Source organism: Pseudorca crassidens, chromosome 19 (assembly GCF_039906515.1).
Source record: "Pseudorca crassidens isolate mPseCra1 chromosome 19, mPseCra1.hap1, whole genome shotgun sequence".
NCBI classification, from domain to species: Eukaryota; Metazoa; Chordata; class Mammalia; order Artiodactyla; family Delphinidae; genus Pseudorca; species Pseudorca crassidens.
In genome coordinates this window covers 36,849,282-36,872,745 of record NC_090314.1, presented here as the reverse complement: position 1 = coordinate 36,872,745, position 23,464 = coordinate 36,849,282, and the positions used below count along the sequence as shown (strand labels likewise).

General features: G+C 35.5%; 1 protein-coding gene across 11 annotated transcripts in view; it reads left to right on the top strand.

Annotated features, from left to right (window-relative positions):
* The window catches only part of BCAS3 (BCAS3 microtubule associated cell migration factor), a 572,946-nt gene that overhangs the window by 122,501 nt on the left and 426,981 nt on the right, over positions 1-23,464 (top strand). For all 11 annotated transcript variants that reach the window (XM_067716301.1, XM_067716302.1, XM_067716299.1 and 8 more), the window contains exons 8-10: positions 4,337-4,444; positions 6,443-6,519; positions 22,319-22,395. In XM_067716301.1, coding sequence (XP_067572402.1) covers positions 4,337-4,444; positions 6,443-6,519; positions 22,319-22,395 — 262 coding nt within the window. The remainder of the gene's footprint in view (positions 1-4,336; positions 4,445-6,442; positions 6,520-22,318; positions 22,396-23,464) is intronic.

The window sequence follows — 23,464 nt, the reverse complement described above, 5'->3', positions numbered from 1 at the left end:
TACAGTTTCAATTTTCTGAATAAAACTTGGACTTCATTAAAATTACATACTCCCACTCTTCAAAAACACAGACTGGGATGGGAGAAAACACTTGCAAAACACATATCTGATAAAGGACTGTTATCCAAAATACACAAAGCTCTTAAAAATCAAAAATAAGAAAATGAACAACCTGATTAAAAATTGGGCAAAAGACCTCACCTCAAAGACAATATACAGATGTCAAGTAAACATATGAAAAGGTGCTCCATATCATATGTCATCAGGGAAACAAGGACATACTACTACACACCTGGCCAAAATTCAGTTCACTGAATATATCAAATGCTGGTAAAGTGGAGCAACAGGAGCTCTCATTAATTTCTGGTAGGAATGCAAAATGGTAAAACCACTTTGGAAGACAGTTTGGCAGTTTTGTTCAAAACTAAACATACTTTTACCATAGTCAAACAATTGTCCTGCATAGTATTTACCCGAAGGAGTTACGTCTGCCCAAAAAACTGCACACAGGTGTTTATATCAGCTTTATCCATAATTGCCAGAATTTGGAAGTAACCAAGATGTCCTTCAGTAGGTGAATGGATAAATAAAATGTGGTACATCCAGATAATGGAATGCTATTCTGGACTAAAAGCTATCAAGCCATGAAAAGAAAGGGGGGAAACTTTAAAAGTGTATTACTGGGCTTCCCTGGTGGCGCAGTGGTTGGGAGTCCACCCGCTGGTGGAGGGGACGCGGGTTCGTGCCCCGGTCTGGGAGGATCCCACATGCCGCGGAGCGGCTGGGCCCGTGAGCCGTGGCCGCTGAGCCTGCGCGTCCGGAGCCTGTGCTCCGCAACGGGAGAGGCCACAACAGTGAGAGGCCCGCGTACCGCAAAAAAACCCCACAAAAACCCCCCAAAAAACCGTGTATGACTAAGTGAAAGAAGCCAATCTGAAAAGTATACATACTGTATGATTCCAACCAAACAACATTCTGGAAAAGGCAATACAGTAAGACAGTAAGAAGATCAGAGTTCGCCAGGAGGGATGCACAGGCAGAGAACAAAGGATTTTTAGGGCAGTGAGACTATTCTGTATGCTACTGTAATGTTGGATATATGTCGTTATAAATTTGTCCAAAACCCATACGATGTACAACACCAAGAGTGAACCATAATGAAAACTATGGAGTTTGGGTGATTATATTGTGTCATTATAGGTTGTAGCAAATGTTCCACTTTGGTAGGGGACGTTGATAATGGGGTAGACTATGCATGAATGGGGGCAGAGGCTATATGGAAAATCTTTGTACCTTCCTCTCAATTTTGTTGTGAACCAAAAACTGCTCTAAAAAATAAAGCATATTAAAACTTTTAAAAAAATGTGATGGGAAGGATTACAGAGAAAGTAAGAAATAATGAAATAGGCAACGTACCTAGATGAAAACATTTAGTGTTTTCTTCTTGGGTTTATCTTCTATGCTATAGTTTCAGGATTTGCTTTTAGGAAATCCAGTTTAACTATTTTGTTTTATATTTAATTTAACCTTTTCACTTTCAGTAATGGAAGTTTTAAAAAATTTTACTCTTTAAATAATTGTAGTCAACTCTTCACGGAAATGAACTGTAAATTCCATACCTTTGGCTCTGGGAGGACTAGTCCTTTGCTAATAAAAGCTTTATAACTTCCTTTATGTGTATAGGTTATATATACAGCAGGTAACAGATTGCTGCAATGCAAAAATTTTCAATATATGTCCTGGTTCCTCACTATAAAACAAGTTACATAGGTAAAGGGAAGGTCAGTTAAGGAGAATTTGCATTCATTTCTATTATATATTTATCGTTAAAAGTACTAAATAACTTTATATTACCCCTGTTGATATTTATGTGTTGGAAAGGCAGTGGTGCCTGGGCACAGTTTAGAGTCCTTTAACCAACGATTTAATAATACAAATTACGTCATTTCTGCTTTTCTTTCCAACTCTGGTTTTGCTTGCAATAGATTCAGTTACATTCTAAATTAGATTCTCTGCATTTCTATGCGAACTTTTTTTCCTTAAAGTATTAATTAGGTTTTATCTTAAAGTGAAGTCACAATTTTAGGTTTAAATGTCAGGCGCAAACCTGTAAAAATGTTAACCCATTTGAGCTCTAGAAATCTAATGAAGACTTCTGTATACAGCTTTTGACACTGCTTGGTGTATACTAGAGTACAAAGTAAAAGCTCGTTTCTATATTTTAGAATAACACACGTCCTTTCTGTTATGGGGCATGCATTCTGCTGATGTTATAGAAAGCTTTCTCATCAGCCTACCCATGAGGAAAATTAAGATTGTCTTGCTGTGTCCCAGGGAAATAGTCAAGGCTTTTAAAAAGAGAGAAAATAGAGAACAAAAGGATATGTCAGGCGTGTACACAACTGTGTTATTGGCAGATAGCATGACTCCTTTATGAATGTGTGACTTTCTGAAAATTCTGATTTTAAAAGAATTATCTTTTTCTATTAGGCATTGAATAAGAGGTTTTTTCCATATATAAATAGAATTTTTAGATCTACCAAATCTTGTTCATTCAACTCTAAACTGAGCCTTCACAGCATTTGTTTTGTCTACTTCTATTGAAGGCTCTCTGCAGGAAGAATCTCAGTTGTGACATTGTATGGATGCCAGTGAAATGATCAGAATTCAAGTTTCTAGTGTACCGTGGCTATAATGAGCTGCTAATTGAAGGTGACAAGCTGTTTTTTCCTTCCCAGTTGGTCTGGCAAAATGTTAGATTTCGTTCATTATTAACTCATTGCTTCTCAGCAGAGGACTGGATTAATTAGTTGGGAACATTAAGAAAAGAATTTTTGCCTTGTGTCAATTTTAGAGGTTGAAGTTCAAGTTTTACTAGATTCTCTCCCATCTCCACTTTCACCAATTGTATGCACTTGTGTAAGTCCCTAGCACAATCAAGACACAGCAACATTTCTGTCGCCCTAAAAGTGGCACCCATCATGCCACTTTGTACTCTGTAGCTTCTCTCCTTTTCTGGTCCCTGGCAACCACTGATCTGCTTCCTATTTATTTTTTTTGGCTGCGTTGGGTCTTCATTGCTGCGCGCGGGCTGTCTTCTCTAGTTGCGGCGAGCGAGGGCTATATTCTTCTTTGCGGTGCACGGGCTTCTCATTGTGGTGGCTTCTCTTGTGGCGGAGCTCAGGCTCTAGGTGCGCAGGCTTCAGTAGTTGTGGCTTGCAGGCTCTAGAGCGCAGGCTCAGTAGCTGTGGTGCACGGGCTTAGTTGCTCTGTGGCACGTGGGATCTTCCTGGTCCAGGGCTCAAACCCGTGTCCCTTGCATCGGCAGGTGGATTCTTAACCACTGCGCCACCAGGGCAGTCCCAACTTGTTAATGTTTTTGTTGAGGATTTTTTATGTATATTCATGAGACATATAAATATATCGGTAGTTTCTTGTGAGGTATTTATTTTTGGGATCATGTGTTACTGGCCTCATAAAATAAGTTGGTGACTCCTATCTTATAAAAGAGTTTGTGTAGAATATCTAAACTTTTTTGTTTAAATGATTAGTAGAATTTACAAATGAAGCCATTTTTAAGGATTTCTTTGTAAGAAGTTTTAAATTATGAGTTTGGTTTCTTTTATAGATACTGGAATATTCAAATTATCTATTTCAAAGAATTGAGTTTACTTTTTTCTTTGCTTACTCAAGTTTTGTTTCATTGATTTGTTGTATTTTATTCATTCCCTCATTCCACTTTCATTTGATTTAACTTGCTCTTTTCCTACTTTCTTAAGGTGAAAACATTGATCTCTTCATCTGTTCTAGTATGAAGGAACACGTCTTTATAATTTAAATCTTATCATTTAGAATGCGTATTTATGTACATTTTAGAAAGAGGTCTCGTTTCTGATAGATTCTTGATTAGGGTTGAACTGTATCAATCTACATATTAACCCTTATATTAATGGTTTGTCTTTTATTATGGGTTTGTGTATATATTGCAATTTGTGTTACTAGGTTTTATACTTATACAATCAAATTCTCACAAATAACTGCAGCTTTATTTCTTTCTTGTAGTAATTTCTTATGCACATACCTTCTATACTGTGTTGAGTAGAGTGGCCATATTCTTCAAGTGTTCTTCTCTAATCCCTGATTTTAGGGTGAAAGCTTTCAGTATTTCATCATTATGCAATTGCTAATTTTGTTGATTAAAGTCCAAATCAATTGCTTGTATTATGTTAGTAAGAAAATTTATTGCCCCTCCCACCTGTTAAAACATAATGGCTTTTGTCTTTATTTATTTGTTTATTTATGTATGTATGTATGTATTTATTTATTTATTTTTTAGCACAAGTCCACCTTACTGTTGTGTGGATTTATATTCACTTCGTACTGGGGAGATGGTCAAGTCCATTCAGTTTAAAACACCTATCTATGATCTCCATTGCAACAAAAGGTAAGCAATTTTTCAGGTGTTTCTTGTGCAAGATAACATACCTCTTGTGCACGTAGTGCATTTCCATTATCATTGACTTTGATATAATAATAATAAAAAAGTCACAAATATGTCTTCGGAATTCTGCCAAATATAAGTAGCTCTTAAGATTTCTTAATGTTTTCAAACTTTTTGTCTTGACCCATTAGTGAAATAATGAAATGGAAAAGAATAAAAGTGCCTGAGCAAACATATGAAGGTTAAATATTGCTTTGAGGAACCTTTTTATATGTATAACATAACATTTTATATATAACTTTTTGTTTAATATATGTACTTCTATATGTTTACTGGTTTATGATGGGAAATGTAATTTTCCTGTTAGCATTCATCAAAACAAAGCTTATTTCTGAAATGTAAAAAAGGCTTTTAAATATTCTTATTTTTTTGCACTTCACAATGGAGCTAAAAGAGGGACCAGCTAGATTTTTCCTAGCCCCATGATGCTAAATGTCTTATCAAGGTCATGGCTGCAAATTATGAATCTCATTAAAGAGCAAACACATGGAACATGGAAAACAAAAAATAAATTTTATAATAAAAGACTCTCAGGTTAGATTTTAAAGAGATATTTCAAAAGTGACTCAGAAAGTTTGAATGTAAAAGGAAGGGTAAACACATACCTGACAAATACAAACTAAAAGACCAAGACTTTGATATTAATGATAAAAATATTTGAATTCAGTACAAAAATATGAAATAAGACAAAGAAAAGTTCAGTGATAGTGTGTAATTCATAATGAAGATCTAGTTATTATGTATATTTAAACTTAAAATAACATCAAACAAAATTATATATGACATAGGAGGTATACTCATGTTATTTCTGGGATAATGTAATTATTCAGTGATATATTAAATTATTAAAAGTTAACATTTTGGGGCTTCCCTGGTGGCACAGTGGTTAAGAATCCGCCTGCCAGTGCAGCAGACATGGGTTTGAGCCCTGGTCCGGGAAGATCCACATGCCGCGGAGCAACTAAGCCCGTGTGCCACTACTGAGCCTGTGCTCTAGAGCCCACGAGCCACAACTACTTAAGCCCGTGTGCCTAGAGCCCTTGCTCTGCAAGAATAGAAGCCACCGCAGTGAGAAGCCCGAGCACCGCAATGAAGAGTAGCCCCGGCTCGCCGCAACTAGAGAAAGCCATGTGTAGCAACGAAGACCCAATGTAGCCAAAAATAAATAAATAAATAAATAAAATAAATTTAAAAAATCAACATTTTTAAATGGGTGGATCTAGTAGTTAAAGATTTAACAACAGTTGTAAGGAGCAATACTCTAAAATGCAGTTTATAAAATAACTTCATTTCAGATACATTTTAATTCTGAAAATTTATAACTTTTCCCTAATTATTTATAAATCTTGAACTTTGGGAGAAATACAGATTCTGATTAATTTTAATATTTCAATAATCAGAAATGTCTCATTTACACTGAATAATAGTTATCTGAGCTTCCTTTCTCCCTCCCTCCCTCCCTCCCTCCCTTTCTCCCTCCCTCCTGCTCTCATTTTGGCTCTTGTGTTGGGAAATTCAGCAATCATTTTAAGTGCCAGGTTGTATAAATCCATTTTATGTTTAATTCCATGACTTTGAGCCAGCACTGGAAAAACACTTTTAGTAAATAGCCAGCAGTTTATTGATCTCATACATTCTTAATGAAGATAGGTTCATTTGATTTATAATGAATGAAAATGAAATTTTATTTTGAGGTGTAGTTCTCCTGTGACTTTTCTTCCTTTCATCTTGTCTATCTTGATCATATTAAGGATTTTGTGACTGTATTTTGACATTTAATAAGCAGATGTTTCTAGCCTATATGCTTTAAGAAGCGTTTGATTTTTAAAAATTCCTTTGGTATATACTTACTTAAATCTAGATGATTTAACTTATTTATAGTTCAGTTTATAGAATTTCACATTAACATTTTCTTTTGTGGTTTTTTCCCTCTAATTTTAGGATCCTTGTCGTAGTATTGCAGGAGAAAATTGCTGCCTTTGATAGCTGTACTTTCACAAAAAAATTTTTTGTTACAAGTACGTATCAACTTGATTTATTTCCTATCATATGCATTGAGTTTATACTACTTACTTGATAGAATCAGCAGACTAATTGGAATCATAACATCAGTATTTCATGCTTATTCAGTTACTGTATTTTTATGTTTCTGTGATGTCTTATTTAGTAATATAATTTTATGGTATATGTGTTCAACCCACAGTGCATTTTCTTCATATTACTGAGGAAGCCTTGTTGTATACCTCAGCTTTTCCTTATATATTTTCCTTGAGTCGTTGTGATTAATTTAGATTTGTGTAGCTACATTGTTAAATTACTTAATTAACATAACATACTTGTGGACATAACTGGATTATCATTCATGAGGGAAATGTGTCAGTCTTTCACTCCTTCTTTCCCCCACCTGTCACAACTCTGCCTGGATTTGCAGAAATAAGCCTAGATTCTGGATCCAAACACACACACACACACACACACACACACACACACACACACACACACACACACACACACACACACACACACAGAGACACAGTCATACAGAGAGAGTGATTGTTTGATCAGTTGATCTATTTTTTAAAAAATTGGCCCGTGCAGTTGTGGGAGCTGGCAAGTCCAAGATTTGCAAGGCAGTCCAGCAAGCTGGAAATTCCAACAGGGGCCTTGTCTGGAGTTAGATTTTTTTTTTTTTTTTTTTTTTTTTTACTACAGCCTAGTAAAACAATAGTTTTCACTCTTTCGTGTTTTAACTCTTAACACTCACCATCAAAGCTATAGCTGTTTTTTCAGAGAATCTGTTATGTGTATGCTGCAGAAATAGTTCTGTTGGAACAGAGCTCATTTTTGTTATGTGTAGGGAATCCCAATCATACTGTTGCATCTCCTGAAATATCAGAACTATTTACACACTTACTCATCAGATGTTAATCCATGTATTAAGTTCTGAGTAGGAGACATTATTCCTTTCTGGTTAGAGCTCATGTTCTTGTTAATATCTTGCAATCTATATGTTATTGCATACATTATATAATATATACTATACTATATATAACACATGAATAATTCATTGTAATATATAGTTTATCATTTTGTAGCCTATGAAGAAGAATACAACTCACCTCCTTGATCTTGTAATCTTTTCTCTCAGAGATCTACAGAGATAATAATGGAGATCATGTTCATTGACATATTTTTGTTTTATCACAAGTTTACACCATTTACAAATTTACATTAGTATCTCTAGCACCTAGGACATTGGCTGGCACAATGTAGGCTCTCATTAACTATTTCTTGAATGACTGAGTACATTAACCCACTTATCAGTCAGTTATTTCATACTGATCAGAAATTTACTAATGTTTTAATAATGATTAAATATAGATTACCAGGAAGGATCTTTTATTGTTTTATCTATAAATTAAAAGTTTTGGGGGAGCATACATTTGTTAATAACATCTTCATTCAAAAATGTAGTATATATATAATATAGTAAGCTTTGAAAATTACATGGCCTGTTTTAGCATATTAATTCTTACAGATCTTATGCGTTAATATATTACCTTATAATTATATCACTCACTATTAAAATTGAAACAAGTAGAGAAATAGAGGAATCATGTATGAGTCTTTCCATTTCTTCCAGGTGTGTGAGCTACAGAGGAGTGAATTAGAACAGAGTATGAATATTTCAGCCAGATTTAGATGCCAGTTTTTCCTGAGTATTTGTCTTTACATCTTATCAGTAGTCTTCTGTTGTTTATCGTTAATCAAAGATATGTGTGTGTTGGCTTCTGCAAAGTTAGACATCTCTGTTGCAGGTCCATTTTAATTTTATACTCACAGATAGCTCTTGCTGCCTCAGCTGAGTGTTAAATTGGGGAGAACTCTCAAATCATTATTTGTTAAGATAGTTTATTTAAATGACAATATATGTTTTGAAATTTAAACCTTATTTAAACACTGGGCTCTACTGCGCTGTGCATGTTGAAAGTAATATTACACTTGCTAATAGATTTCAGTTTTCTTCTCTGTAATAAATGGTAGGGTATAAAGTCAGTTGTCACAGTTACTAAAGAGAAGTTAATATATGTAAGTAAGTTACTAATGGAGAGTTAATAATATTATTATTATTCTTTATCCACTAAAAAAAAACTAGCATAAATAATAATGCTAGTTTTTTTTAGTGGATAAATAAACCTTATAGATTTTTCATTGATTAATACCCACTATAGAATTTTAAAAGAAAAAATTAAACTTTATTATAAAGAAAGAATTGAAATAATTAGATTTGTGTATTTCATAGTTAGAGTCAAAGGACATAGGCTTTGTAATAATTTTGATACATTGGAATCAGAATAGGCTTTTCACAATACTCTGTTTTGTTGGAGAAAATGGGCAATGTATTATTTATATTATAATAGTAAATATTATATTTATATTATAATAGTAATTTTTAAGCTTAGATGATCTAATTAAATTTTACATAAAATCATGTAGATATAACCTGTATCTTTAATTGTTTATATCTATGTATGAGTGAAATTTGTCTCAACCAGCATGTCTGTTATTTAACTAATGGGTGATAGAAATGTATTTGTTTCAAATAAGGACCTACAAATAAGAAGATTTAAACAAAACCCTATGCACTGTAGGCTATAATTACAATTTATTTTTTAAGAGAGTTTTGTTTTTGCACATTGATGATTTTGCAGCTTTTCTGGGAGAGTATTTTGCAGTCTGAGATTTTGCGATAGAAGAATTTGTTTTTGGAATGTCCTGACTTGGGTTAACTTACAGAAAGTACCTAAAGGCCTTGAGTCAATTGGCAGGATCAATATAGAAACTGGCACATTACAGAAATTTCATATTTTCATGGGATTTTACTGTACTTTCTCAATTAAGCCATTTATAGTGGAAATAAGAGTGAAAATACCTTTAAGCAGAAGATGAGAGACTATAGTATGTATTCTTCTTACTTTTCAGTCTTACTTGAAATCATGAAGTTCTTGTAGAAAGGTGAATTTTTAGTCACGTTAAAATGGTGAAATGAACCTTTGATTTTCAGTCATTTTGCTTATTTGATAAACATTAGTCATTTAGTGATATGGCAAAAATATTGCATTTTATTAAATTACTAAAGCCATAGATATACCATTTCATTTCCTATGAGTGTTATTTTTTTGATGCCTTTTTTCTTTTTTTAAAAAAAATTATTTATTTATTGGCTGTGTTGGGTCTTTGTTTCTGCGCACGGGCTTTCTCTGTTTGCGGCAGGCGGGGTCTACCCTTGTTGTGGAGCATAGGTTCTAGGCGCGCGGGCTTCAGTAGTTGTGGCACGTGGGCTCAGTAGTTTTGGCTCGCGGGCTTAGTTGCTCCACGGCATGTGGGATCTTCCTGGACCAGGGCTCGAACCCGTGTCTCCCGCATTGACAGGCGGATTCTTAACCACTGTGCCACCAGGACAGTCCCTAAATGTTATTTTTTTAAAAAAATTTATTTGGGGAAATATATACAATTATTTAAAGACGGTAGTATAATGAACCACCATGTATTTATCATCTAGTTTCAATAAGTACCAACTCGTGGACAATCTTTTTCATTTATACCCTTCCCAAATTATTTTGAAGCATATCCCTGACATATAATTTAATCTATTATCTATATTTAAATGATAAGAACTTACAAAATCATTATTTCTGTATTACCAATTGATCAAATAATTTATCGTCTAAACTCTGAGGTCTTTTGATTGGAACAAAGGCCTTACTTGATGTAACTGTGGTCAACAAGTGTAAACTTGTACATTCCTTCCAACTGAACTCTCAAGGTTTTTGGCATACAAAACCTTCTTTATCAAAATCCAGTGTCCTTGCTAAATCTTTATCTCTACAACCCATTTTCATGCTGCTTATGCTACATTTTCTTTGAGCCACTCATAAATCTCAGTTCTTTGCAAGTGCTCTGTTTTCCTGCCTGAAATGGCCTTTTCACTAGCAGTCTCTCTTTCCACAGTGACTTAATCCTACATGTCTTTCTAGCCCCAGTGTAGATGTTAGTTCTTATATGATGTATTTCCTGATCCCCTTAGTTTAAGGAAGGCTCTCCTTCTTCTAAATCCCCAAAGATAGCAATTCCCAAAATCTATCCACAGAACAGTAGACCTTCAACATGCTGTGTAAATCAGGATGCCCTGGTCAAATAAACTTAGGAAATGCTGCCTTCTATTGGAGGATGCCAGTGGTGATTAGCATTTTAATTTGTTTAAATTTATTTACTATATTTCAATATTTCCTAGATTTATTAGATTACAGTACCGAATACCCTTTGGGAATGCTTTTATAGTGTAATTTTTCCCTCTGTTAAGACACTTAATTTCTATGTTATTGTATGTGTCTTCTGTCTACTTGTTCTGTCTTTGCCGCTATATAGTAATTTCCTTGAGAGCGAAGTTATTCATCTTGACTTGGATTAAGGAAGTAGGTCCGTCATGCAAGGTATAATATATCCATTTGTTCTAGCTAACTTAAAAATATTTCTGATGCTTATTTTTGGTTCTTACAATAATAAAACTCAATTTGCTAAAGATGAAAACATTTATCACAACTATTTCTACTTTCAAAGCATCAGTGGTTCTTTTCCAAGATGTTTAGCTAGCCAAAAGCGTTGAGAATGTAGTACAACTGTATCAAAAGTTATCAGATAAGGAAGAAAGTTATTCATATAGGATCAGTAGTCATCTCTAGAGAAAGTGATATAGGTTTAAACTGGGAATTATAAATTTGGTGGGTATTTAAAGAAATGAATATATGAATGCATATATGAACAAAGTTTCTTTTTCATGTTGGAGTTAAGTACACAGCTTTTCTGAAGTGTGAGTTTATTTGAAAATTATACCTTTGTAGTGATTAGCTCTTGAATATCTCTCCAGTATCTGGAGTATTGTTTCCCCTTTCAGGAGCAGGAGCTTCTGTTTTTTAAGCCTTTAGGAAGCACAAAATATCAATTGAGTTTGATAAAAATGAGTGTTCTTTTTTTTTTTACACGTTAATATTGTTTTAGGATCTTTGCCATATAGTCCCAAATGCTTCCCTCTGTATTGCTGGACTACTGAACAGTTGAAACAAGTATTATTAAAATATTAGTCTCATATTGTGTGAATTGTTCATGATAGGAAGAAGAGATCTGGAAGGATCACTAGTGTGTCTAGTGTTGCAGTCAGGTGCTTTATAAGTGGCATGCAGCAAGTCCTGGTCAAGTGGAGTGGAGCCCACAGTAGTGAATTTTCAGTAATTTCTGATTCATTAGGATTATCACTTATTCTGTGACTGTACTGCTTGTAAAATGGGTCTCGTGGCTTGAGGATGCCATGAAGTCTGTTTAGTATGGATTTCTTTAAGTCTGAAATGTATGTTAAATGTTGAAAAATGAGGTAGTATAAAAGTACAACTGTCATTTCTTGGTGATAAATGATGGAAATAAGTGTAATAAACTATGTGTTAAAATCCAGTGATATCTTTTGAAGATAGATGTCTAGTATCGTTGTCAGAACACACCTGCGTAACCTGGAAGGGGGTATGAGAAGGGGCTTTTGGGATTCTATAATGTCCTGTTTTTTGTTTTGGATGCTGCTTTTATGCACGCATATGTTTACTTTGTTGACTTGGGTACTTCTTTATCTATTTTATATTTAAATACATAGTTTACATTAAAAAAAGAGTCCAGAAAGCATCAAGAACAACAAAAGTTGTGATTTCTCTCCTCACACTCTGAATGCCGTTCATTGTAGCATTTCACAGCAGATCTCCCCAAACCCTTCATCTATAATACTCTGGCCAATAGTAGTTATATATCTCATTTCATACTTCCATTTTCTCACCATTCTTAGTTACATATTATTTTACTTTACTTGAAAACCCTATAAACCAGATTTATTCAAGGGTTGTTAGGTTCGTGATATTGATGATATTTAACGCATGCTTGTATGAAGAAATTTAGCTTCTTTTCTTTGAAATACAACTTCACCTTAAGGGATTTTTATCAACATTTTGAACAAAATTGAGCAAGACTTAATATTTAAAATCAAGGAACACATGGAGCCATTTCCTAACTTTAAATAAGCTTATTTTCCCCTAATTTTTGCAACCCCCACCCCCATCCCCATTCCTTTAAACAGACTGAAACTTTTGGCAGGTGGAAAGAAGCATGGTATAAGTTATGTGTGTTTCTCTGAATTTGGGTTATTCCATGCTTGTAAGCCAGTTTTGCTTGGGACAGTGAGAAGTACAGGATATAGGGATTGGAGGACAGGGGAGCTTATAGGCATACTGAGAATAGCATTCGTGGTAGCCCATTTAGTTTTTTTCCCCCATTGATTGGTTTCTAGTTATTAAAGAATTAGTACTAAAGCCCATGTAGAATGACAGATTCTTAATGAGGATATTGTTTTGTTCATGCAAGCATTTAATTTCTAAAAGAGTTTGAAAAGCTCTTGTGTAATACAATCATGATTGCCTAAGTTGTGTATGAATACAATGATGAGACTGTAAAATAAGTAGAGACAGCTGTGTCCATCAGAGAAAGCACCATGGGAATTTGTGCCAAAGGGTGGAAGGGCAGGTAAAGAGAGCTGATAGAGAACTGGAAAGGGAACACAGCCAATATGATGAGAAAGGAGACACCTTCGTATTTGGCTGTACAGAAAAGGTGGCCTTGAGCAGCTGTCTGATGTGGAAATCCAAAACCCACGTATGATTAAGAAAACAAAAGACCAAGACTGATAGATGTCATTAGCAGTCATTTCCAGTGTGCTTAAGTTTAAATGCAGATATGAAGTCTCCAGAGAGACCAAAGGATTGTATAGGAAGTAACTCTTTCCACTGGCTTCTGTTTTTACTTTGAGGAGGAAAATTTATTCCTTACAATCCTAATGTTATTTCTTAGGGTTAGAATGTGTATTTTTCATTTATGTTAATGGTGAATTACAAATAAGGAATGTATTTTAAGGATCTTTAAAATGTAAAATTAGTTTTAATTTTGGGAAGAGGAACCTTTCTTTTTATGTTTCTAAGCAAGCTTGTAACATTGATAAGAAGAGATTGGCAGGTTAATGTGGCATCTAAGACCAGTTCAAGTTAAAACCCTGTTCTTTTGGTTTCCCATCTGTATACAACAGACTAGGCTGCCATGGTGTTTTCAGAGCCCAGGCAGGTGTTCAGTATAAAGTGGACTCTAAATAACATGTATGCCATGAACTAACGTGATTTTCATATTTTCTGCACATAATTCCCACCCATTGAACCCGTTGAGCCTTTGAATGGCATTACTCTGTTTCATATACATAAAAAATAAAGCAAAAATAAAATCAAGTTTTAAATTCAAAGCTCATGGAACCTTAAGAGGGTCATTAATCAGGAGTAAGATGGTCAAATAAATCTCTGAAATGATATTTAATATTTTATGTGCTTATTCTTTCTGGAGGGGGTTTCATAGTCCTTTTTGAACTTCATTCAGTGTGTGGTCTTTTGTGACTTGTGTCTTTCACTGAACATAGTAGAAGATTATATTTTTTAGAGCAGTTTTAGGTTCACAGCAAAATTAATCAGAAGACACAGAAATTTCCCATATAACCCCAGCCCCACACATACATAGTCTCCCTCTCCCCCATTATCAGCATCCCTCACCAGAGTAGTACATTTGTTACACTTGATGAACCTACACTGACACATAATTATCACTCAGAGTCCATTGTTTATCTTAGGATTCCCTCTTGGTGGTGTACATCAGTGGGCTTGGGTAAATGTATAATGACATATATCCATCATTGTAATATCATACAGAGTATTTTCACTGCCCTAAAAATCCTCTGTGCTTTGCCTGTTCATCTCTGCCCTCCCGTTCCCCCCAGCAACCATGGCATTTCCTAGAATGTCATATAGTTGGAATCATAGTATGTAGCCTTTTCTGATTGGCTTCTTTCAATGAATAATATCATGTTTCCTCCATGTTGTTACCCAACTTCAAGATTTACTGTAAAGCTACAGTAGTCAAGACAGTGTGACATTGGCAAAAGAATAGACAAGCAGAATAGAGAGCCCAGAAATAAATCTTTGATGAAGAAGCAGAGGTAGCACGATGGAGCAGAGATAGTCTCTTTAACAAATGGTACTGAACAACTGGACATTCACGGGCATAAAACTGAATTTAGACACAGACTATACATCCTTCACAAAAATTAACTCAAAAAATATCACAGGCCTAAATGTAATACATAAAGTATAAGATTTATAGAAGATAACATAGGTGTAAACCTAGATGACCTTGGGTATGGTGATGACTTTTTAGATACAACACCAAAGGCACAAAAGAAATAACTGATAAAGTGGGCTTCACTAAAATTAAAAACTTATGCTCTGCAAAAGACAATGTCAAGAAAATGAGAAGAAAGGCCACAGACTGAGAGAAGATATTTGTAATAGACAAATTAATATTTGCCAACGAAGCAACTGACAAGGGATTAATCTCCAAAATATACAAACAGCTCATGCAGCTCAATATCAAAAACAAACCAATCAAAAAGTGGGTGGAAGATCTAAATAGACATTTCTCCAAAGAAGACGTACAGAATGCCAAAAAGCACATGAAAAGATGCTCAACATTGCTAATTATTAGAGAAATGCAAATCAAAACTACAATGAGGTGTCACCTCACACCAGTCACGATGGCCATCATCAAAAAAATCTACAAACAATAAATGCTGGAGAGGGTGTGGAGAAAAGGGAACCCTCCTACACTCTTGGTGGGAATGTAAACTGGTACAGCCACTATGGAGAACAGTATGGAGGTTCCTTAAAAAACTAAAAATTGAACTAACATATGACCCAGGAATCCCACTCCTAGGATATACCTGGAGAAAACCATAATTTGAAAAGATACAGGCACCCCAGTGTTCACTGCAGCAGTATTTACAATAGGCAGGACATGGAAGCAACCTAAATGTCCATCAACGGAGGAATGGATAAAGAAGATGTGGTACATATATACAATGGAGTATCACTCAGCCATAAAAAAAGAACAAAATAATACCATTTGCAGCAACATGGATGGACCTGGAGATTATCATACTGAGTGAAGTTAAGTCAGACACAGAAAGACAAATATCATGATATTGCTTATGTGTGGAATCTGAAAAAAGGGGTACAGATGAACTTACCTTCTCTACAAAACAGAAGTAGAGTCACAGATGTAGAAGACAGACATATGGTTAACGGGATAAGGTGGGGAGGGATAAATTGGGAGATAGGAATTGACATATATACACTACTATATATAAAATAGATAACTAGGACTTCCCTAGTGGTGGAGTGGTTAAGAATCCTCCTGCCAATGTAGGGGACATGGGTTCGAGCCCTGGTGCGGGAAGATCCCACATGTCACGGAGCAACTGGGCCCATGTGCCACAACTACTGAGCTTGCGCTCTAGAGTCCGTGAGCCACAACTGCTGAAGCCCGCACATCTAGGGCCCGTGTTCTGCAACAAGAGAAGCCACCGCAATGAGAAGCCCGCGCACTGCAACGAAGAGTAGCCCCTGCTTGCCTCAACTAGAGGAAGCCCATGCACAGCAACCAAGACCCAACGCAGCCAAAAATAAGATAAAATAGGTAGCTAATAAGAACCTACTGTACAACACAGTAGAACAGGGAACTCTACTCAATACTCTGTAATGGCCTATATGGTAAAAGAATCTAAAAAAAGAGTGGTTATATGTATGTATAACTGACTCACTTTGCTGTACACCTGAAACTAACACAACATTGTAAATCAACTATACTCCACAAAAAAAAAAAAAAAAAAAAAGGACAAACCTAATAATGGGCTGTTATCCAAAATATACAAAGAACTCTTAAAATTCAGCAAGAACAAAATAAACAACCTGATTAAACAATGGGCCAGTGACTCTTGACAGGCACCTCACCAAAGAATAATAAGCATATGATATGATACTCCATATTATATGTCGTCAGAGAAATGCAAATTAAAACAATGAGATAATCATCACACGTCTAAAATCCAAAACACTGAGAACACCAGTGCTGTCAGAGTTGTGGAACAACAGGAACTCTCATTGCTGGTGGGCAGGCAAAATGGTGCAGCCACTTTTGGAATACAATTTGATAGTTTCTTACAAAACTAGACCTACTCTTAGTATACAATCCAGCAATCTCACTTCTTGTTATTTAACCAAATGAGTTGAAAACTATGTTCACACAGCCTTCACACAGATATTTATAGCAGCTTTATTCACATTGCCAAAAGTGGAAGCAACCAAAGTGTCCTTCAGTGTGTGAATGGATAAACTGTGGTGTATCCTGACAGTGGAATATTATACGTCATTTCTTTTTATTGCTGGCCATTTAGTTTGTTTCCATTTTGGGGGTTTTATGAATAATGCTTTCATAAATGAAAGGTTTTTATGGGGACATCTATTTTTGATTCTCTTGGATATAAGTATTTGTGTGGATATGTTTTCGTTTCTCTTGGGTATGTACCCAGGAGTCGAATTACTGGGTCATATGGTAATTCTATCCTTAACTATTTGAAGAGCTGTTGGGCACAGTGACTGCACATTTTACATTCCTACCAGCAGTGTATGAGGGTTCCAGTTTCTCACCAATGATTGTTAATAAGGTTATATACATCCTGTTGGTATCTCACAAAGTAGTATCTGATTATTCTTTTTTTTAAATCTTTATTGGAGTATAATTGCTTTACAATGGTATGTTAGTTTCTGCTTTATAACAAAGTGAATCAGTTATACATATACATATGTTGCCATATCTCTTGCCTCTTGCGTCTCCTTCCCTCCCACCCTCCCTATCCCGCCCCTCTAGGTGGGTCACAAAGCACCGAGCTGATCTCCCTGTGCTATGCGGCTGCTTCCCACTAGCTAGCTGTTTTACGTTTGGTAGTGTATATATGTCCATGCTACTCTCTCACTTTGTCACAGCTTACCCTTCCCCCTCCCCATATCCTCAAGTCCATTCTCTAGTAGGTCTGTGTCTTTATTCCTGTCGTACCCCTAGGTTCTTCATGCCCTTTTTTTCCCCTTAGATTCCATATATATGTGTTAGCATACAATATTTGTTTTTCTCTTTCTGACTTCACTCTGTATGACAGACTCTAGGTCCATCAATCTCACTACAAATAACTCAATTTCGTTTCTTTTTATGGCTGAGTAATATTCCATTGTATATATGTGCCACATCTTCTTTATCCATTCATCTGATGATGGACACTTAGGTTGCTTCCATGTCCTGGCTATGGTAAATAGAGCTGCAATGAACATTTTGGTACATGACTCTTTTTGAATTATGGTTTTCTCAGGGTATATGCCCAGTAGTGGGATTGCTGGGTCATATGGTAGCTCTATTTGTAGTTTTTTAAGGAACCTCCATACTGTTCTCCATAGTGGCTGTACCAATTTACATTCCCACCAGCAGTGCAAGAGTGTCCCTTATACTTTGTTTTGATAGATCTTTATTGGAGTATAATTGCTTCACAATACTGTGTTAGCTTCTGTTGCACAACAAAGCGAATCAGCCACATACACGTGTCCCCATATCCCCTCCCTCTTGAGCCTCCCTCTCATCCTCCCTATCCCACCCCTCTAGGTCATCGCACAGCACCTAGCCGATTTTCCTGTGCTATGCTGCTGCTTCCCACCAACCAACTGTTCTACATTCGGTAGTGTATATATGTCGATGCTACTCTCACTTCGCCCCAGCTTAGCCCTCCCACCCCGTGTCCTCAAGTCCATTCTCTACATCTACCTCTTTATTCCTGCCCTGCAACTAGGTTCATCAGTACCATTTTTTTTTTGATTTGCATTTCCTTATGGCTAATGATGCTGAGTATCTTTTCATATGCTCATCTTCTATCTTCTTTGTCAAATTTTACATTGATTTATTTGTCTTTATGGAGTTATACTAGTTCTGTTTATATTTTAGATACAAGTCAGTTATTAGATATATGTTTTGCCCAACTCCCATTCTCTGAGTTGTCTTTTCTGTTTCTTGGTGGTGTCGTTTGAAGCACAAAGATTTTAGTTTTGATGAAGTTTAATTTATCTATTTTTTTCTTTTATCACTTGTACTTTTGGTGTCATATCTAAGAAAGCATTGCCTGTGGTTATGAAGATTTACCATGGTTTGTTCCAGGAGGTTAATACATTAGCTTTAGTCTTTGATTCATTTCGACTTTGTATGTAGTGTGAGGCCAGGGTTCAGTTTCATTCGTTTGCATGCGGATATCAGTTGACTTATCATCATTCGCTGAAAGGATTATTCTTTCCCCATTGACTTGTCTTGGTAGCGTTGTTGAAAGCCAATTGACCATAAATGCAGACATCTGTTTTTTCGAAAAAGGTCTGAAATCTTTTGAGTTGTCTTTTCCAAGAAAAATAAGGCAGGGTGTTACAGAGAGTAGTTAAATCCTTTGTTTTTCAAAATGAGTTCAGGTCTTCTCCCCACTAGGACCAACATTCTGGGAGGATGCCATGTAAAATTGCATCAGTCTCAAGAATCTTTTAGTTATAGAATCATCTTCATGTAGCATGCTTTTTGTGGATTTTACCTTTATTTAAATTTGGAAACCTGATATTTTAAAATATCCAGCTCTCTTTTACTTTGTTCACAAACATTGTAACCTTGTTAGAATTAGTCCCAGTATTATAGAGGTTTGGGTTGTGTTTTTTTTGTTGTTTTTTGTTTCTTTTTTCTTCACTTGTTTTCAGAGTTTAGCTGGAGGCAATGGTTAATCTTTAAAGGAGTCATGCTTATAAAGTTGGGATAGTGCTGAGAGGCTGATGGTCTGCTGATTCCAGCTGTAAAATGTTTTTTGGAGAGCAGAAAAACAATTTGCTTTCATTCCAATACACTATAATTCTTGAGATCCACTAGCTTTCTAAAAACATTGACTCAAAAAGTGAAATGGAGAATTGTAAACTACATCTTTTCTTAGTATTCTTTAGTATTTGGAAGGCAGATATACTTATATATTATTAGGATCTGTTGAGGCAAAATAGTTATCGGAGTTGGTTGAGTTAGATTATGTTGACTTTAAAGTTCAGGAGATTAGCTGCCTCTAATGTAATGCCACAATTCACAGGTATTTATTTCTGTTTTTTATTTGGTTATTTTTTTCATGACATTTTAAAAGGGGAAATTTTCTTATAGACAGTGTTTATGCTCATTTCTCCAGTTCTGAAATTATATATGGTCTATGTATATACACTTATATAAAAGTACATTTTGGTGTGAAAAAAGTACATTTAGTTGTGGGTGTCATAATGAAATCTATTATGTAAATACTGTGTGATATATACATTAGAGTGTGTTGTCTTTGTATTATATTAGTGGACCTTTTTTTCTATGTATATGTCCATAATATGTGTCCATAATATGCCTTCAGTGATTATAGTAACATCACAGTTACCCAGAAGCTGATTTTCCAGAAATCCAAACATTCCAAACACACCACTTTAAACCCTGAAATACAAAAAAAGTTTTTAAACAATGAGTGAAACATTAGAAAACTTACATCTTATATTTTGTATGACATATGGATTTTCTCTTAGGATTATTATCTTCACCTTCTTTAAAAATGAACACTCAGGGAATTCCCTGGTGGTCTAGTGGTTAGGACTCCGTGCCGAGGGCCCGGGTTCAGTCCCTGGTCAGGGAACCAAGATCCCACAGGTTGCTCGGTGTGGCGAAAAAAAAAAGAAAAAAGAAAACTCGAAGTAGATGGAGTTGAAGGAGCTGAAATGAAAACTAGCAGTAACAAAAGCAACAGCGACTTGCGCTTCTCTAGTGGCTGTGAACACAACGGCATTACTATTTCAGAATCACCACGATTGCTACTCAAAGGCTTTCTGAATTCAGGCAAGCATGTATGTACAATTAAGGAAGATTTCTATTAAAAAATGGCTTTAAAATGAACACAAAAAGCCTAACCTAAAGAATAGGCAAGCACAATATTTGAAAAATATTTGAAAATTTTTCTTCTGTAGATGACTTTTTTTTTTGCAAGTGTGTCTTATACATATGCTTTGATTAATTTAGGTGCATTGTTTAATTTATTCAAACATTTATTAAGCTATTTTTCAGGTATTATTCTAAGCAGTATAGATTTAACTGTGAACAAAAGACACAAACACGACCTTAATCAAGTGGGAGGAAGACAGAAAATAAAGAAGCAAAAAGATAAATAAATATATTACAGAACATATAAATTTTATTTATTTTTTATTTATTTTATTCATTTATTTATTTTTGCGGTACGCGGGCCTCTCACTGTTGTGGCCTCTCCCGGACGTGCAGGCTCAGCGACCATGGCTCACGGGCCTAGCCACTCCGCGGCATGTGGGATCTTCCCGGACCAGGGCTCGAACCTGTGTCCCCTGCATCGGCAGGCGGACACTCAACCACTGCGCCACCAGGGAAGCCTATTTTTATTTTTGACAGTACTTGTCAAAGTAGTTATTCATTCATTGATAACTCTATTCCTGTTAGGATCAGCACTAGACTGAGACTTTCTGCTGGGTAAGGTATTTTCAGGTGTGCTGTTCATGCTATTCAGATTAGCTATTTTTTCCTGGTACGCTCATGTGTTTCATGCAATTTGGCTGTTTTTCTTTGTTTGTATTGTTTTGTTTTTTGTCATGGGAAGAAAAGGTTATTTTTATAAAAACCTGTCTCGTATAAGTTTAGATTCCAAATTGAGACCTAAACTATGAAATAGATAACCTCAGTTTGATCCGCTAGTGTACATTTTAGGGAAAAACATTTGTGAAAATATTAACCAGATACTTGTGGAATGATAAACAAGGAATTCTTTAGGTTAGGCTTTTTGTGTTCTTTGATTCTGCAGTCTCCTTTGAGTAGTCCCTTAAAAGCAGTTTTGTGAAACCCTGTAATATTATTTTGTGTAGCTGACAGATGAGGACATTATACTCAGAGACCTTATTGGTATAGTCAGAAGGGGAGATGAGACCCTCACGGATGACAGATATCACTTACTTGACTGAATTGTGTTGTGTCTTGTTTAGTGGAGTTCGGGAAGATGGCATTGGTGTTTCCATGGTGTTGGTGACCACTGTCAGGAATGTGTGATTTTTTTTTTGAAATTGGAGAACCACAAAATAATCCTACCTACTAGATTGTTTTTGGCTGGGCTGAAAGTAAGAAGAATGAAATTGAATGCTTAATGTAAATGCATAGGATTATGTAAATTAGTTCCCCAACATCTCCTGATGCACCCTTTGTGGATTACTTCTCCCCATTAGCTCCACACCTAAGTTACTTGTTCTACCCTGCCCCTGTTATTGTCATTTTATTTTAGGGTTATGTCTTTCTTATCTTTGCCCTTAAATTCCTGAGCCAATTGTATCCTTTCTCTTTCTTCTCTAAACAGTTTTGCTAGACTTATGAAATTGTAGGCTTATGATTTTTAAATGATTCTTCTTGGCTTCTCTCTCTTGTTCCAGGAATAACTGTATAAAATGCCCAATTTTTGCGAAAAGTGAATACCAGTTCTTCCCAGATTTATTTCTTATTGGAACAGAGTCAAAACCCAAAGGAAACTGTAGAGGAGAAAAAAATGAACCTCTTTTAGCTATTAAAATAATGACTAGGTTATGGGAATTTTATGTGAGACTTGAAAAAATAAAAGCATTTGATTATTCTGTTTTTATGGCATCAAAATATGATGCACCAACGGAAATTATTAAATTTCTTACATTGCCATTTGAAAATTTTCAGGCTGCTACCCTTGTCCCGGGCCCAACATGAATCCTATTGCTCTTGGGAGCCGCTGGCTTGCTTATGCAGAAAACAAGGTAAGCAGGGCCGTGTTGGAATGTTTGTAATGGAGCAAGTGTTGAAGAGTTTTCCAAAGGTAATTAACAACCAATAATGAATGTTTAACTTACTAGTTTGTTTTCTCTGGTTTGGTTTTTGTTTTAATTGGGCACCCAGTTGTCTGATCTTATTGCTCAGGATCAATATTTGGACTCAGCCTTACTTTTCCAGGCTTAGTTTTATATAGAGAACTTTACTCCATTAATTTTAAATCACAGCATTGATATCATCACAGGAGTTTCTGTGGAGCTAGAAATCAGGAGGCAGGAATGACTTCTGTCTTTAGTAGTAGGTTGGGAACCTGAGGCATAGAATAATTTAATGGACTTCAACTGTATGTGTACATTTAAATCTAAACAAGCGTTCTGCCATTTGTTGTTATTTATCAATCTCACTTACCTCTTAAGGTCATCATAGTAAATGAAGATATTATATTTATACATTGAAACTTTTTTTATGTCTAGTTCAAAGCAAAGGGCAAATCCCTTTTTATGCCATTTAGTGCCCTGCATATGAATATAGAACGAAACCTAAAAAAATATTACAGACTTCAAAGAAGATCATTTTTTTGTTCCCTTTTTGCTTGTTTGTATGGTTACTGTATATTGAGAATAATATGAAATAATATGTATTGAAGAGTTCTTGACACAAGTCTGGATATGGTAAGTACAACAATTATTTGGTGAAACCACAGTATATCTCTAGCCTCTGGAATTCACAAAATCAAGAAACTACTGGAGGAATTTATTTTTCTGGATGAATCCCTTGATGCTTTTTCCAGAATTCTGTCCGCTACATATAGGTATTTTGCATTTTAGTGAATGCTGTATTTATACTCTACCCTCTTCTTTCTCTGGATTATCCAGTATATCACTTTTCAAATTCATTCTTTTCAAATAAGACAAGAGGCATACAATTCAGTGTGCTGACATCATGGTATCTTCTAATGATTATGTCTGTAGGAAATTTCTTTGAGTGCCGGAGACATCCAAGACTTCCAAGAGGAAGATAAATACATTGTCCCTTGGCTCTTGCAGATTTATTGTG